Genomic DNA, 18711 nt, shown 5'->3' on the forward strand with positions numbered 1-18711 from the left:
TGCTGGAGGGGGAGGATGGTGCTGTGTGCTAGTCACAGCACCAGTAATAAAACAATATTAAAAGTATTGGGGGTGGAGGGGCCAGGTCAGGAATACTTTAAGGCTGGGATTATGGTAGAATTAGACTATGAATTCCTCTGAGAATATGCAGTGACATGAGCTGGGCGCAGGGTGAGCTTAATAACAAATAGCTCAAATACCCAGCAGTGTAAAATACTATCTCTCCACTGCAATTGTTGGAGCCCCGAATTACCCTTAGGCCTTGTTCACAAAGTCACTCGCAGATGGCCGTGCGATCGGAAAGCAACGCGTACGATCGCTCGCCATCTGCGTTTGTATGCATTGCGTGGCTGATATCATTCACTGTAGTGAATGGGTCAACCGCGCATTTTGCTAAAAAATGCGTGCAGCATGCGTTAACGCAATGCATGCAGTGTGAACATCAGACAGTGCAGTCTATACACTTCTGATGCGCGTGTGTCTGCCTCCTGCACATGTTGCTGAAATACGGACAGCAACACGTGTAATGTGAATGAGGCCTATGCGTCCTGCACAGTATAACATTATTGCTAGGGGGCGCCTAGTTTTGGTGCTGAGCGCCATATGCCGGCACCACCTGCTTCGGATTAGATTGTGAGCTCCTCTGAGGACAGGCAGTGACATGACTATGTACTCCAAGTGCTGCAGAAGATGTCAGTGCTATATAAATGCATATTAATCATACAGTAGGACATTACACTATGATTATGGTAGGGATTAGATTGTGAGCTCCTCTGAGGACAGTCAGTGACATGACTGTGATATGTAAAGTGCTGCAGAAGATGTCAGTGCTATATACGGTAAATACATAATAATAATAATAATATGGCAGGACATTAGACTATGACTATGGTAGGATTAGATTGTGAGCTCCTTAGAGGACAGTCAGTGACATGACTATGTACTCTGTAAACTGCTGCGGAAGATGGCAATGCTATATAAATACATAGTAATAACATGGTAGGACATTAGACTAGGATTATGGTAGAGATTAGATTGTGAGCTCCTCTGAGAACAGTCAGTGACATGACTATGTACTCTGTAAAGTGCTGCAGAAGATGGCAATGCTATATAAATACATAGTAATAACATGGTAGGACATTAGACTAGGATTATGGTAGAGATTAGATTGTGAGCTCCTCTGAGGACAGTCAGTGACATGGCTATGTACTCTGTAAAGTGCTGCAGAACAGGTCAGCACTAGATCAATACGCAATAAAATAATAACAGGGACAGCAATTAAAATCCTCACCATCCAAAATTAAAAAAAGCACTTGTCTTGGAATCAGGCTTTTTTGGTTAAGGGCCTGTTTCCACTAGGGCGGTTTCGGCGGCGATTCTGCAGAGTTTTCCCGCACATGATTCGCACTGGGAAACTCTGCCATAGGGGATGACGCAGCCGCGGCAAAATCGCTTGCGGGAGCGATTCGCCCGGAACCCCCGCAGAATTCGCTGCGGAGGCTGCGAATCCCATAGCCATGCATGGCACAGCTCATAGGATTCGCCTGCGATCCCGCCCACCTGCTCAGTGCGGCGTGCGTCTGCGAGACGCACTCTGCGCTAGTGGAAACGGGCCCTTAGGGTTAAAATTGCTTAGATGTCTCTTATGCTGGGAATACACAATGAGTTTTTTCGGCAGATTTACTGCCCGATAGATTTTCCAGTCGATTTCCATTCACTTCTATAATCGATCAGAAAAACGATCGAAATGAGATCACCTGTCGTAAATTATCTATCGAGCCATCTATCTGACCAAAAAACCTAATGGTGTATTCCCAGCATTAAATAAATGATCGAAAAAAGAACAGTTTTTTTTCCAATTAAAACACTTTAAAAAAAAACCACATCAGCGGCTGTTTTAATCATTGTCAGAAGCACCACAAAAGTAATTGTCAGAAGCAGCACAGAAGTCATGATTTCTTTTAACCACTGACCCTCTTGCAGACTGGTGTTTGTAGTCACTCACAACTAGTCCCAGGAGGGGGAATTACTGAAATATACCTGTCAGAGTGTCAGAGGCTCCCAGCTAGATTCATGGATCAGCTGCCATTCACTTAATGCTCAGTGAAAATAACAGATAGCAATAATTAGCACCATCTATGTCCTGGCACACACTAGAATGGCTCTGCCAGCAGTTAATACAACACCGTGTACGCTTTATGCCAAGTTATGCCAAGTCAAATCAATGAGTTACTAAAACTATTAAAACATAACCGCTTATTTAAAAAACTACAAAATTCCCTCCAAGATCTTATTTTTTTTACATAAAAGGCATTTGTACCAAACATATTCCCGACTTCAGAACTTAAAGGAAACCCCTGGGGAAAATAAACTGATGGGATAATCAATCGTAATTATCCTCCTACCCCTAAAAATGAACTTTTTTTTTTGTTATTCCGGAGTTTTCTTTTCTTTTTTTAAAAGCTAAAAAAGTAGGTTAAACGTTGTATTGTCTCATATGAGTGATATAGTCTTTCACACAGTCTCAGTGTCCGAGAGGTAAAATCTATGAACTATTGACCTTTTTTATCTATCCCCTGCAGAGAAGCTGTTCTTTTTGAAGCAGGGTTTATGGCTGTAATTAGTTATCAGTGGGGGTTACATTATAGTCTGACTGGGTCCCGACTGGAGAGAAACTCTCACTTGCACACCTGAATGTTAAAGGACAACTGAAGTGAGGCTGCTATATTTATTTCCTTTTAAAAAATACCAGTTGCGTGGCAGCCCTGCTGATCTATTTGGGTCGCAGTAGTGTCTGAATGACACCAGAAACAAGCATACAGCCATCTAGTAAGATCTGACAGTAATGTCAGAAACTCCTGATGTGCTGCATGCTTGTCCAGGGTCTATGGCTAAATGTATTAGGCCCCATCTACACGATACGATTCTTTGTGCGATTCGATTACGATTCTATTTTTAAATCCGACATGTCCGATCAGTATTCAATTCAATTCGATTTGCCATTGCAAAACAATGGCAAATCGAATTGAATCAAATCCCGATCGGACATGTCGGATTTAATCGGATCATAAATAGAATCATAATCGAATTGCACAAAGAATCGTATCGTGTAGATGGGGCTTTAGAGGCAGAGGATTAGCAGGACAGCCAGGCAACTGGTATTGCTTAAAAGGAAATAAATATAGCAGCCTCCATAGCCCTCTTGCTACAGTTGTCCTTTAACAGAAAAATAAGAAGAGAAGGAAGTTTCCTGTCTGTAAACCTCATTGCATTGTGCTTTTCAAAATAATGCTTTTGAAAACAAAGAAAATTCTGATAATCCCCTATAAGGAGATGGACTAGTCCAAAACCTGTCGGTTCTGTCAGATTTTAACTGCTTACTTTTTTCGCTGAAGTGTTCCTTTAAAAAAAGAATGCAGAACGAATGGGTGCAAATAGAATACAAACACCCAAGAGCTCTGTTGTCATGCATTCGACAGGCATTTTTGCAAATGGAAGACATTTACCAGTATTTACCGTATATTGCCGGAAGCTTTGTGTAGCTGCTCGCGTTTGCACGAGAACTCTTCAAAGTTCCCGGGGGTGATTGTATGCAACACACCAATTCTGCAACTCTCTTTGTAAAACACCTCTAATAAAAGGCTCTTGTAGCAGCTCCCAGTACATCGCAGCAATAGGTCATACTACCTGGACTGCGGCATGTAGTACATGCGGTTTGTTCTGGCTGCTCTCTCTACGGTCAGAGCTGCTTTCCATACAGCCTCACCATCAGGGGTCGAGTCCTGCGTGGACGCGGTTGAACGGCGTCCACCCACTTTTTCTTCAGAGTGAACGCCGTTCACCCTGGCTTGTGTGGAGGGGAGCAGCGCAGAGAAGGCGAGCTATGGGGACAGCGGGGATGGGCGGACATCTCCCCCCCCCCCCCCCATCCCTCACCTTCGTGCTCCCCTTCCTGCCTCTCCCCTCCAGCGTTTTGAAATGTCGGGCCCAGCGGCGAAAGTGGGCGGAGACTTTCCGCCTTCTTCCAGCCGCAAGGGACGCTCCGCTCTGTGTGCGGCTAGAAGACCAGACTAGCCGCACACAGAGCGGAGCGTCCCTTGCGGCTGGAACGAAGTAAGTCTCCGCCCACTTTCGCTGCCCAGTATATGTGCCCCTGGCTACATATACTGGGCATATATACCCCTGGCTACATATACTGGGCACATATACCCCTGGCTACATATACTGGGCACATATACCCCTGCCTACATATACTGGGCATATATACCCCTGGCGACATATACTGAGCACATATACCCCTGCCTACATATACTGGGCATATATACCCCTGGCTACATATACTGGGCATATATCCCTGGCTACATATACTGGGCATATATACCCCTGGCTACATATACTGGGCATATGTACCCCTGGCTACATATACTGGGCATATATACCCCTGGCGACATATACTGGGCATATATACCCCTGCCTACATATACTGGGCACATATCCCACTGGCTACATATACTGGGCACATATACCTCTGCCTATATATACTGGGCACATATCCCACTGGTTATATATACTGGGCACATATCCCACTGGCTATATATACTGGGCACATATACCCCTGCCTATATATACTGGGCACATATACCCCTGGCTATATATACTGGGCACATATACCCCTGACTACATATACTGGGGACATATCCCACTGGCTACATATACTGGGCACATATACCCCTGGCTACATATACTAGGCAACTATACCTCTGGCTACAAATACTGGGGACTACTATACTCATGGCTACTTATACTGGGGAGACCTATAGACCTGGCTACCTGGGGGTACCTATTTTGGGGGAACTGCTGTCAGATTATTTGCATTTTTGTGGAACCGCTGTTATGTATTTTGGGGAACAGCTGCCAGATTATGTGTATGTTAGGGGAACGGCTGCTGCCAGATTACGTGTATTTTGGGGAACTGCTGCCAGATTGTGTATGTTTGGGGGACCACTACTGCCAGATTATATGTCCTTTGGGTGTTACGTGTATTTTGGGTGATCCGCTGCCAGGTTTCGCGTATTTTGGGGAACTGCTTTCAAATTATGTGTATGTTGGTGGAACTGCTGCTGCCACATTGTTTATTTTGGGGGAACCACTTCCATATTATCTGTATTTTGGAGGAACTTCTACGGGATTATGTGTCTTTTTGGTGAAATGCTGTCAGATTACATCTATTTTTGGGCGATACACTACGGCAGAGCTCAAACTTCCTCAGCAGACCTTTTACATCACTGCTAAGGTCATGTATATGTGGCCCCACCCATGACCACGCCCGCGGTGTGCTTGACCACGCCCATTTCGCAGGAGTTCTCCAAGTGAGTCCACTCACTTCTTTTCCCAGGACTAGACCCCTGCTCACCATTATTAATCATTGGCAGGGGCGGATTTACCATAAGGCACCATAGGCAAGTGTCTACAGTGCCTCCCTCCTTCCCTTTGCTATGTCCTGGGTGGAGTGGTAAATGAGAGTTTAGTGACATGACTCTCAGCATTCCACTGACAAGATCCCCCTTTAATCGGGGCACCACTAGCTACTTAATACTGAGGGTACCTCTGGCTACCTAATGCTAAGGGATACCTGTAGCTACCTATGATGAGTAGAGAAGTGACAGCAGGGAGAGCCAGCACACTTGTGGTTCCGCAGGGGTTTGTAGGCTCATGGACGGTGAATAGATAGCACCTTCCTCTTTACACATTAATAACATACAAACAACACCCAGACAGTATCACTGCAGCGAGCATTCATACAAAGATGTAAAAAATGTAAAAAAATAGGGATCCCAGTAAAAGGTCAAAGCTAATTGATAGATCCAATTTATGCACTCATGAGCTCTGAAGAAGGGAGGCGTTACCTCTCGAAACGTCAGTGTCCAACGTAACTACACAATCAGTGACGTCACTGAGGGATTGCCCGAACTAGCGTGTAGCGTGGTAGCCGCTTGCGAGACCGTCTATCTGCAGAGGACGGCAGCGGCGTTCATACGGACTTATCATCTACGTCCGGTGTTACCAGCTAATCTCTCTGCCCTGCACCACAAGGCCAGTGGTAACTGCGGTGTGAGGAAGCAGTAACTGAAGGATCCATCCACAGAAGAGGAGACTGGTGCAGTATAAACTACACATATCATGTTTATTTGAATACCATATACATGGACTTAATCCATAACGGAGTACTTATATCACATTGTGAATATTCAAGTTGCGAGTAAGGCTCTGCACATTAGTGCTCGGACTGGACTTATTTAGTGAAACCATCTATCTTTGGAGGCACAAGCTCTGCACATGAGTGCGTAAATTGGATCTATCAATTAGCTTTGACCTTTTACTGGGATCCCTATTTTTTACATTTTTTACATCTTTGTATGAATGCTCACTGCAGTGATACTGTCTGGGTGTTGTTTGTATGTTATTAATGTGTAAAGGGGAAGGTGCTATCTATTAGCCTAGGGTCAACGCAATATTTTAAATATTTTATGTTCTTATCAATAAAAGTGTCATTACTTTTATAGCGCTGTGGACATTATACTTACATTTCAATGATAAGGTGTTGGAGGATTTGCCTAGTCCACTTAGATGCTGACATTTCCATAGGCGCGGATATCTGTATTTTAAAATCATGGTCTAGGGTGCCAGGACATCTGTGCTTATAGGCCCCTGTGATGTAAATCCAGACCTGATCATTGGTGATAGTTTTGGGCGAAAATCCAGCAGGTGTACCCCCAATGTGGAAGGTCTCTTCTCCTTACAGTTGCCAAGCCATAGAATCCTTGGACAATGCTACAGATGGGGTTTATCCTTCCCCCTTCTCTTTCCATGAAACAGTACTGGCAGGATACCTTTCTCTTTTAATAATTATTAGCTGGTGCCTTATATGTGATCTGACGGAAATAAATGACACACACCCAATTCTAAACAAACTGAATAAGCTTGCATGCGAGGAATGGGATGAAGGCTAAATCATAACTTTTAATTAATATATTAAAAAAGTACTCGAAAGGACACTGATAAGGTGTGCTGCTAACATACAAAAACCTAAATAGTGAAGCAGTATGGAGGAAAAAGTGTGGGGAGGTGTGTAGTCCAGAGGAGTCCCAAGACTTCCTACGGATACAGCCTTTTTTAGGCGCTCTAAGCTCTGCACCTTGGCTACCCAGACACTGCTTTATTTGATCTGAGGAAGCGGACTGTGCTCCGCGAAACGCTTTATAGTTTTTGTGTCTGATTATTACAATTTCTTTCTTATATTGGCGTTGCCCCTTCTTCTTAGAGGTAAGCCATTTTATGTTTATTACATCCATGATTATTTTTTGGGGCGCCTTCTCCCTCCCAGTGATAGGAAAGAGCACTTTGGACTAATCCACTATATTGTCATTTGGGATTAGGCTAACCTCTCACACTGCATAGTAAATACAACACACTCCCCTATATACAACTCTACATGTTTTGAACCCTCAAAAAATGGGGATTCATGTAGCAGGAAAAGGCTGCTACTTGAGCCGACAGGCTTAAAGAGGAACTTCAGCTTAAACAAACATACTGTCATTAAGTTACATTAGTTATGTTAATTAAAATAGATAGGTAATATAATCCTTTACCCACCCTGTTTTAAAAGAACAGGCAAATGTTTGATTTCAACAGGGCAGCCATCTTTTTGGTTGAAAGGAGGTGACAGGGAGCATGAGACACAGTTTCAACTGCCCTGTGTGCTGATCACCCCTCCCAGTTGCTAGGCAATGTGAATAACAACATAGGAAATCCCATCATGCTTTGCACAGCACCAGGGAAAAAAAGCCCAGGCAGTTTTCTTTGTTGGGTGGAGCTTAGCTAAAAATGCAGCTAAACATGATGCTTTGGTAAGAAAAACAAAGTTCTGATGCTGTGAAACTGTTAAAGAAACACCAAACCTTTTCAGTTCTGGAGGTTCACTTTAATGAAATGTAATAATATGTGAATGTACTGTTTTGTAGATAGCTTTGCACCTGAGCACTAGGCACTTTTGGCACATATCACTTTGTTCCCCTGACGAAGAACCCCATTTTATTTGAGGGTTCGAAATATGTAGGGTTGTATATAGGGGGGGTGTTTTGCATTTACTATGCAGTGTGAGAGGTTAGCCTAATCCCATTTGACAATATAGTGGATTAGTCCGAACTGCTCTCTCCTCCACACTGCTTCACTATTTACATTTTTGTATGTTAGCAGCACTACTTGTTAGTGGCCTCTCGGGTACTTCTTAATATATTAATTAAAAGTTATGGTTTAGCCTTCATCCCATTCCTCGCATGCAAGGTTATTCAGTTTATTATCTGACAGCAGTAACCAATTCTCTGCATATTCGATACCTTTGATCAGTATGACACTGCTCTTCAAAACAATCATTCAAACGATAATTTGAACAATCAAATCAATAGACCCATTATCATAAATGTGAAGATTCAGCCATAGCAGCAGAACCTGTGGTTGCCAGGACAGGTCATCACATATGGAAGAAAGTTTCTGTCAGATGATTGTTATTTTCCACTTGTTCTAATTAGCCAATCAGAAGAATGTTTGCTGCTAATGGAGAATTGACATTTGATTAGGGAATGGTTTCAATCATATTTAAAGCGGAAATGTAAATTCCTTTAAAAAAACAAAACAGTTTCACTTACCTGGGGCTTCCCCAAGCCCCCAGCAGCCGCCCTGTCCCGCGCCGGTCCTGCAAGAGCCTCCGTTCTCCCACGCCAGCTAGTTTCATTACCGCCGTCGACGGCAACTGTGCCTGCGCTCCCCGGGCTACGCGAAGCTTTGTTCGCATTCCTGCCCACTATAGGGTCCTGCACTAATAGCGCAGGATGCTATTGCGGGTTGGAACTCGAAGCTTCGTGTAGACCGGGGCGCGCAGGCGCAGTTGCTGTCGACTTGCAAGTTGGCGGTAACGAAAGTGGCTGGCGCGGGAGAACGGAGGCTCGGCAAGACCGGTGCGGGACAGGACGGCTGCTGGGGGCTTGGGGAAGCCCCAGGTAAGTGAAACTGGTTTTTAAAGAAAAAGGAATTTACAGTTCCGCTTTAAGTGGACCTGAACTCTTGCACAGGACAGAAGGAAAACAGAGAGAAATGCACCCTGTATGTATTTAGAGAGTTTAGCTTGTCTAAATTTACCCTCACCGGTGACTAATCAGTGTAATTAATCAGTGTAATTTGATCTCTCAGCTGTGTCAGCTGGCTGCCAGGGCAGAGTAGCTAATTTGTAAACACAGGATGTTAACCCTATGTATGATTCCATGAAAGCAGGAAGTAGACACACTGCAGAATTATTGCAGGATTTGTATCAGTTGTAACAGACATTTTTTTTGTAAAGGTTGTTATGCTGTTGCTTATCTTTTAGAGCAGAGAGGAAGTTCTGAGTTCAGGTCCGCTTTAACAAGTTGATCATTATATCAAACGATTGGATAGTACGCTGTATGACCACTTTTAGAGTTATTAGAAAACGATGCAGCCAGACACAGGTGAGGAACTTACAGATGTGAATTGGATATTGATGGGGTCATCGCAGGAGAGGCTCCTCTGTAAGTCATGCAGCTGTTTTACATGCTGGGAGCCCCCGGCTTCCATCACCTCCTGGAACAGGAAGGCTCCGGGGTACTTCTTGTCCAGAACGATGGCGATCCGCAGATCCGGGAGTCTGCCAGACAGGAAGCACAATCAAAAGAGGATATAAACAAGTACAAAAAAATGAACAATTCCACAAATCACTTTTCCTTACTATTCGTGTCTGCCTCATCCTGCATCTAACCCAACAACTTACCCACCATCTCTTACAACTTCCTCTATACTCACCTTTAAAGGAAATCAGAGATAATCTAAACTAAAGGATTTATACATACCTGGGGCTTCCTCCAGCCTCCCACACCGCAGTCCTCCGCCTTCAGTATCGCTGGTACCGGGTCCCGTCACTTCAGCCAGTATGACGCAAGAGAAGTTCGCTCTCTACGTATCTCTCTGGCAGCTGCAGTGTGTGTCTTGGGAGCACCTCTGGGCTACCTAAAACTGGTGTGTGTGTGTGTGTAGGAGGGGTACAAAGGAGCCATATATATTTGTTTTTGTAGGGGGCCCAACCAAGGTTTTGCTATGGGGCCCCATGGTTTCTAGTTACACCCCCGCTCTTAGTGTCTAACTGTGCATTCATGATGCCTTCCCCCTCCCACAATCCTTCCCAGCCATGCAACATCTCTGAGCTCCCTGTCACGTCATACAGCACAGTCACACCTGCTACCGCTATTCTGAATAGGAGGAGAAGGCTAATGGCTGTTATATCCATGCTCCCCTATTAGCTGCAAATGGAGGGTGTTTGGTGCCCCCTCCCAGAATAGAGGATGTCCAGTGTCACAGATGATCTGTAAAGAAACGCAATAAATCGGCTTCCTGATTGTGATTCACGGTACAATCCAGATTGCATGTCAAGGAACAGCAGAAGGCAAAACCTGGGGTCTGGTCTATTCCAGCTGGATACAACCGCTCTTCTGGGGATTACCGGTACATGTTGTGAATTCTAGAATGAAAAGCCTAATCTGGCTACTGGAGGCAGTATCAAGCTTTCAGCTCAGCATGGGGACAGACTTGGTGGAACCACTCTGGCCATATTTAAAATAACTGTATTGTATGATTTTTGCCTTTTTAAGAGATACCGTACTTTTCATAAGTAGGAAATTATATAGTTTGATCACTAGTAATGTGACATTTTCTTCCCTCTTGTATGGGGCTATCTTAAGCCACCGCCCCATTATCCTACTTCTCAGTAATGGAATGTCCTTCACTATTCATGTCTGGTATTAATGGGATCCATATTCTTTGGGGTTGCAGAATTTGCTACTATTATTTGTGTGCAATGAACGTGGTCTGAGAAATGGAAATGTCACATATTTTGGACTTAAAGAAAACCTGTACTGAGAAAAACGGCCCCTGGGGGTACTCATCTCGGGAGGGGGAAGCCTCCAGATCCTATCGAGGCTTTCCCCGTCCTCCTGCGTTACACGGGGGTCCCGCTGTGCCCCTCAGAAAGTCGGCGATTTAAATATTTATCTTCCTGGCTCCAGTGCAGGCGCAGTAGCGGCGCTGCACTCCGAAGTAGGCGGAAATACCCGATCTCAGTCGGGTCCGTTCTACTGCGCAGGCACAAGTCTCCAGCGCCTGCGCAGTAGAACGGACCCGACTGAGATAAGGTATTTCCGTCTACTTCGGAGCCAAAAGCTAAACAGCGCCCCCGCTGGAGCCTGGAAAGGTAAATATTGAACAGGCTGACGGATTTGTCGGGCCGGCTTTGAAGGGCTGCAGCGAGACCCCCATGGGACAGAGGATGATGGGGAAAGCCTTATTAGGATCCGGAGGCTTCCTCCTCCCGAGGCGAGTACCCCCCAGGGGCCTTTTTCTAGTTACAGTGTCTCTTTAAGATTCCCGCCATAAATAAAATACCGCCCAAACCCCAGCCCAGGGGCTGGCTCTGGGTTCCGCCCTCAGAGCTGGTGTGGATAAAAGAACCACAGCACTTTCAGCAGAGAGTTTGAACACCACTGAAGCTAGCAGAGGACTATGAGGCTGGCTTCCTGAATTCTGAAACAAAGAATTTGAATTTCTGGGATTTTTATTTGACATATTTCTTTCAAAACTTTAAGTGTTCATTTTCTTTGTTTTACTTTTTATTTTATCTGGGCTATTGTGTCTATAATTGTTACTTTTAATAATTTTCTCTATATATTAATTATTTATATTGCATTTACAATAAAAGGCTTAAAGTCGTTTTTGGCTACCGACCTCCTTCAAAGGAAACCAGATCTGTTGTAAAAGGAAGATTTGATGCTCACCCTCGACTTTCTCCAGCAGCCACGAACAGCCACGGTAATAGGCTCAGTCGCATCAGACTGAGTCTACTGAGCATGAGCGGGTCCAGACTGGACCTGACTGAGCCTATTACCGGGGCTGATCGCGGCTGAACAGCAAACCGTGGGACTCTTTATGTTGCTGGTGGAAGGCGTGAGTATCACATCTTCCTTTTACAACAGATCTGGTACACTTTAACCACCGCAGAAAGAATCCTAGCCTTTCTGAAGATTCGCTACCTGAAGTATTGTATTGTTTGAGCCAGACTAGAGCATTTTAACAATTTTCATTTGCAGTTTTATAATAGTCTGAGTAGGTCCTCTGTCCTACAGAGGTGGTGGCAACCCTGTACCTGAAATATTGTGTTTGTGTCGCTCACACGCTGCCTCCTAGCCTGCCTGCTGCCCAGTTCCAGCAGTCTCAGCACATCGATTGCATCCACAAGTTTTGATGGTTGGTGGGTTGAAACAGATTGGAAGCCACTAGGGGGCATGAGACATTCAGGACTGCAATGATGCAGCTGCCCTCCTCCAGAAGAGAATGAAGGCGGAGACAGAAGCTCCAGCAGCCATGTATTAGAAATGTCCAGGGTCCACATCAGTATATCAGAGGAATTCTGCACCCCCTACCTTTTTGTGGTAGGGTCCATCTATACATGCACTGAAAGCGCATCGGCAAACATTTTTAGAAGTTTATCAGCTGCTCTTTCTTTTAGCCCCTTATCTGCTCCTCGTGGTTCTAATGCTGGGCATACACGGCACGTTTCTGGATGCAATTATGCGCAGATCGAGCCACTGGCTCGATGCCGGCGCATCCCTGCTCGTCCATGCGTGCGCACGGATCGATTCCCGCTCATCCTCGCCGGCGCTCCTTATCAGCCACTCGATTCCCTGCTATTGTCCGCCCGCCGGGATAGAGCGGGGAATCTATCCGGCAGGTCATCTGACCTGTCGGATATTATCAATCGAGCCCATCAGCGGCTCGATTGATAAGGAAAGAGCTATCTGGGCACTTGTTTTTTTCTTGGAGGATCATTATTTAAGCTGAGGCTTTGCACATCTCAGTCCCTCGCAGGGCTACGCAGTCGGTACAAAAATAATCCGACTCCGAATCCTCAGTTTAGAAAACCACCGACTCCGAATCTGGGTGCCAAAAATTGCTTCACGACCGACTGACTCTACAGCCCAGGTCGCTCAGCTCAGACCTGCTGCCATCCCCCAAGGTAAGCGACTGCCAGGCTGCACAGCTCCACTACAATTGTAGGTGGGGAGGGTGAATGGACACCCTATAAAGGAAAAGCGTAGACAACGGGAGCCCCAACAGTATAATATGTCACAAAAGGGAAAGTGGGATATTTAAAGGAAAACTGGGACTAACAAAGGAAGGTTGCAAACAGGGCAACCAACCACTAGAAACCAGTGGAGATGTATAAACTCGACTCCACTCTGGCGTCCAGGAGTACTGGTGGTCACGCTCTTTGTTTAAAGAACAAATGGTCCTAATGGTGGCGGAGCGCCTACCTTTGAGCTCCACTAAATTGAACAGAGAAATACTGCACGTGTTCCTCTGTACGCTCTCCAGGGAAGGGCCCAGACACACATTACCAAAACGGCTCTATTTCACCTCCAGTGTTCAGGAGGAAGGGGTGATAGTCAGGGCCAGATTAGTACTTTTTACTGCCCTAGGCCAGATGTCAACAACACCCCCCTACCACCTCGTGTGTACATACACACACTTCATATCACCGATTCTGAGCTCTCCTGAGGACAGTCGTCAGTGACATGTCTGTAAAGTGCTGCAGGAGCTCTCAGTGCTATATAAATACATAATAATAATATGGTAGGACATTAGACTATGACTAAGTTAGGGATTAGATTGTGAGCTCCTCTAAGGACAGTCAGTGACATGACTATGTACTCTGTAATCTGCTGCAGAAGATGTCAGTGCTATATAAATGCATTATAGTAAAATGGTAAAAGTTAGACTATGATAGGGATTAGATCGTGAGTTCCTGTGAGACCAGTCAAAATGCAAAAGAGAGAAGGAAGTGAGACGAGCAAAAAATAGAGGAAAGGATAGAGATGGGGAGTAAGGAAGATAGGGGGTGAGAGCACAAGATGGGAAATTAAAAGAGAGAGGAAACAAGATGGGGAAGAGGGTAGGGAAAAAGGACAGAAGTAGAATACGAGATGGGAGTACAAGAGAAGGAGAATGTGATGGGAAGAAAAGAATGGAGGAGGAAAGGAGACATTACACATGTGTGAGAATGGGAACATAAAACATTCCTGTGTGTGGAGCTTCTGTTCTTTTACCACTGCCTGACTGTGAGCTCCTCCGCACGATCAGCGAGTGATTAATAGCCCTGCTCGCCTCTTCTGAGTCCTTCACTTACTTCCCCTTCATGGCACTGCATACAATGAGCTAGAGACCAGCAGCAGCGTGGGTGCTCACATTCAGAATGAAAGGCGTGCTCAATGACGGCAGCCGGATACAGGAAGTGGGCACCGCTCGCTCTCTCATCAGAGTAAGCTACCGCGCCCATGCAGCGCAGTGAGCAGCAGAGGAGCTGTGAAGGAGAGATTACTCACTGTAATCATGCGGGCTGGCAGACGGGTCAGCAGTGGTACCAGGACACAATCGGAGCACCGTACACATTCTAATTATGAAACAGCTGATTTACTGTCAGCTGTTATGTTGCCCTAACTCAAGCCCAGCCCTAGGCCATGGCCTATGCGGCCTGCCCACAAATCCGGCCCTGGTGATAGCATGGGAGGAAGAGGGGGGCTTATGGTGGAATGTGTAAGCCCTTTTTTATAATAAAAAAAAACGTTTACACCTGTATTCGGCCTATTTTTATTTCCTGCCATGTCCTTCTATTACTCCATTTGTGCAGACCAATCGGTACCTTCAGTGGGAAACAGCAAGTAAAGCTGAAACAGCTCAATACTTCAGTTTGTCTCCCATTCAGGGCAAGATTTCTGTAAAGGCCCCAGAGGCCTGGGCCTTGGGCGGTTGTGGCCAAGGGGGCACCTGAACCTGAAAGAGGAGTTGCTACATATGAAAAGGGAGGCTGAAAATGGAGAGCAACACATAAAAAATGGAAACTGGAAACTGTTCATAAAAGAGAGAGGGGCTACAGTACATGGATGATACACATGGATGATACACATGGAAGAGGAGGCTCCACGTGGAATGGGAGGAGCCTTGCTGCACATGGAAGGGGAGCCACAAAATACTTGGCCTAGGGGAACAAAAAATATAAATCCGGCCTTGCTTCCATTGCCCAACTATCACAGTATGTTGCTTTGCAATTATAACCTACGTTATCATGTGAACGTACCTTAAATCTTTATGAGACGTATGTAGAAGGTCAAATAAGACCACTTTTAACCATTTATCTAAGAGGGAGGAGGATATAGGAAGGTCCCCTTATTATTAAAGGGGCCTTCAAAAATTCCCCACAAGTCCCCCAAATTGTCACCCCCATGGAGCGAGCAAAAAAACCACACCCACAGTTGTAGATGAATCGGATGTGTAACTATGGTATGAAAGTAATATACTATAAAAGGACACTTACAATTTGCTCTTGATGCCCCCTGCTGGCGAACTACTAATCTCTGGACAAATCTTCTTCAGAATTTCATAATATCTCTGGGTCTTAAACTGATCCTGGAACACTATGGCTGAGCATCCCACCTGAGAGGGCAAAACAAGAGGTGTGAAGATGGATAGATATTAAATCTATCCCAGATATTGCAAACAAGACCTCAGCTGTGCTTTTTTTCATAATAATCTACTCGTAAAACATATATCAGATGACCGCTCTCCTATTGATAAATTAGAGCTAAATCCAATATGGCGGACACAGAAAATATGAAATACTCCCTACAACCATTTGATATTTACCTCTTGCAGACAGTGAGTGGAGCTCCAAACAGTTCCCTAGTTTTGCACAGGTAGTCACCGGTTAAAAAATAAGTTAGAAACTGTAGGGTTGTTCTTAATCTGAATTCATTCTTAAGTTGGAACATTGTTACAACTCTGTCTCCTGTGCCCACCTTTGCTTCCAGCGTCACCTTCTGTGTCTCTCTGCCCCTTCTGTGCCTCTGTCACCTTCTGTACCTCTTTGTCCTCTTCTGTGCATCTCTATGCCTCTTTGTCCAACTCTATGCCACTGTCCCCTTCTATGCCTCTCTGTCCCCCCTCTGCGCCTCTTTGTCCCTCATCTGTGCCTCTGTCCCCCTCTGTGCCTTTTTGTCTTTCTTCTATGCCCCTGTGCCTCTTTGTTCCCTCTGTGCCTCCGTCCCCCTCTGCGCCTCTTTGTCCCTCTTTTGTGCCTCTGTCCCCCTCTGTGCCTTTTTGTCCTTCTTCTGTGCCTCCTTGTCCCCATCTGTGCCTCTTTGTGCCCCTCTGTGCCTCATTGTCTCCCTCTGCGCCTCTTTGTCCAACTCTACGCCTCTGTCTCCGTCTGTCCCCCAGCCTTGCAGAGCTCCCCCACAGCAGAAGAAATGCTGAATTGACCTTCCAGCACTGAATGTCCATCCCCTCTTCTCCTGCACCCCCTAGTACATTGGTCCGTTCCCATGTCGAGCACTCATAACTTGGGGACTACCTATATAGCTTCCTGTTCTATGTTCAGATCATACTGCTCTGCAGCCTGATTTACACAGGATGGCCTAAAGGTGGTCACACACAATACAATAAAATGATTCGATTTTACGGCAATCCAATAAATATGATCGGATCTCCTGAAAAAAAAAAATCAAAATATTTTTTTTTATTCGACTAAAAAATCCGATCGGATTTACCCGTTTTCTTTTTTTTTTTTCAATTTTTATCGATCCGGAATGCTGGAAATTTTTCTTGTATGGTGTGTGTTAGATTGTCAATTTATTATTATACACACCCTAGCAATTTTCTCAGAGTTTCCAATCATTTTTTATTGTAATTGGGGAAAGATTGAACATAGGTGTGTGGTATATTGGTCATATTTTTGAAATGTTACAATCAGTCAGAAAAATTGATTGTAATTCTTGAATTGAACAGATATTTAAAACATTGTATGGTGTATGGCCACCTTTACACAGGTACAGATGGATCACCTGGATAGCGTACTGGTTAAGGCTGTTGATGCAGGGTTTGAGCCTTGGACAAGGGTTTGAATCCCGGCTTTAGCCAGTGTGTAAAACAGTAAGGAGTCTATGGGCAAGGCTGCCTAATTATCCTGGGGGGTTGCAGCCCTGAAGCGCTTTGAGTCTGCCAGGAGACAAGTGCAATATAAATGCTATGTCTTGTCTACTCCCATGCAGATCACTCACTATCACAGATTTACTTAGGAACAAATTAATTGAGGAAGTTCCACATACTCAACCTGAAAATGTCCATCAAAAAGCTCCTGATGATCTTCCTTGAAATGAGACAAAATCGTTATTTATTGATCTCTTACCTTCCTCAGGGCGTATTCCAGCTCCTGGGCTTGATAAGCAGGGTTCACTGCCACCTGTATTAAAGATTGTTTTCAAATACAATAAGTTCATATTTCAGTCATAGTAAAGCGTTAGCAGTGCGACTCCTGCCTGAACAGGGGTGATGACTCAACATACACATCCGAAATAAAGTGGACCCTTTAAGTTAGAATACTCTGCAGTTTGGAGCAAAACCATAACTGATGCCATTTCCCCAAAAACAATCACTGCCAATCCCCCCACAAGTATTGCCTGATAGTCCCAAAAGTATTGCCATGCTCCCAGCGTTGCCCCCTACGGTACTCTAACACTGCCATGTCCCCCAACAAGCAAAAAAATTACAAGAGCTTAAAAAAATTGAGGAAAAATAGTTTTAAATCATTACCTATAAAATGTCTTTAAAAAAGCTCTACCAGTTGGGGGAGTTTTTCGTATGCTGTGGAGCTGTCCGGTTCTCATGGCTTACTGGACCACACTGGCCTGTATTATGACAGAGGTGATGGGAAGAGGATAGTGGTTGACCCAAAAATGCTTCTCCTTGGCTTGTTGGCTTGCTGATTCCACGCTTTCCTCTCACCAAATCGTTCTGCTTAAAATGATGTGTTTTATGGAAAACAAGAAGTTTTTACCAAATGGGGCGTGGCTACTCCCCCGTCTACTTCTTCTGGGCAAAGAGAATGAATGAAGCTATGATGTTATACGAACTTACCTACCTTAACCCTAAATGATAGGGTTTTTTCTTTGGTGATTCTTGTAAGGGCCAAGAATACTTAGGTGAGAAGTAGGGAGGGACCAGGAGCCCAATGGTGCAGTATCGTCAGGTATAGGGAGGATACACTTATATAAATATATTCTCACAAAGGTGGGTTGCAGTTCCTGCAACCACCATATAGGCCTGCAGTGACTTAACCGTCCCTGCTCGATACTGGATGGTCGCTCTCCTGTATTACGATAGACTTTCTAGAAAAACTGCAAAGCTATTACCTCCAAAGGAGGTCTGACTAGTAATGGGTAGGATGGAGGCACCCAATGTGTGTTCTATTTTAGTATTTTTAAATAAAAAATTATGCATAAATTGTAGTTGTGCACACCGTCAATTGTATAAGAACGTGCCAGGCAAAGGATGACCAATCCACAAATATTCAGTAAGATAGCCGCCACCGTCTTGTAGTTTGCTCAAGTCTTCTGTTTATTTAGTATTGTCATAAAAAAAACGACGTTTCGGAGCTCAGCTCCTTTATCAAGTTAATGACATCCTGACAATAACACATCTCTCACTAGATCTTTATATACCCAACCTCCCCTGTTTAACAGCCAGTCACAATGCTGCATTCAA

General features: G+C 44.8%; 1 protein-coding gene across 1 annotated transcript in view; it reads right to left on the reverse strand.

Moving 5' to 3' along the window:
* LOC137541636 (medium-chain acyl-CoA ligase ACSF2, mitochondrial-like) overlaps positions 1 to 18711 on the reverse strand; it is a 132506-nt gene that overhangs the window by 88102 nt on the left and 25693 nt on the right. Inside the window, exons 4-6 of the mRNA XM_068263039.1 lie at positions 17357 to 17410; positions 15488 to 15606; positions 9556 to 9718 (exon numbers count right to left, since the gene is read on the reverse strand). Of these exons, the coding sequence (XP_068119140.1) occupies positions 9556 to 9718; positions 15488 to 15606; positions 17357 to 17410 (336 nt within the window). The remainder of the gene's footprint in view (positions 1 to 9555; positions 9719 to 15487; positions 15607 to 17356; positions 17411 to 18711) is intronic.

Source organism: Hyperolius riggenbachi, chromosome 12 (assembly GCF_040937935.1).
Source record: "Hyperolius riggenbachi isolate aHypRig1 chromosome 12, aHypRig1.pri, whole genome shotgun sequence".
Classification (NCBI taxonomy): Eukaryota; Metazoa; Chordata; class Amphibia; order Anura; family Hyperoliidae; genus Hyperolius; species Hyperolius riggenbachi.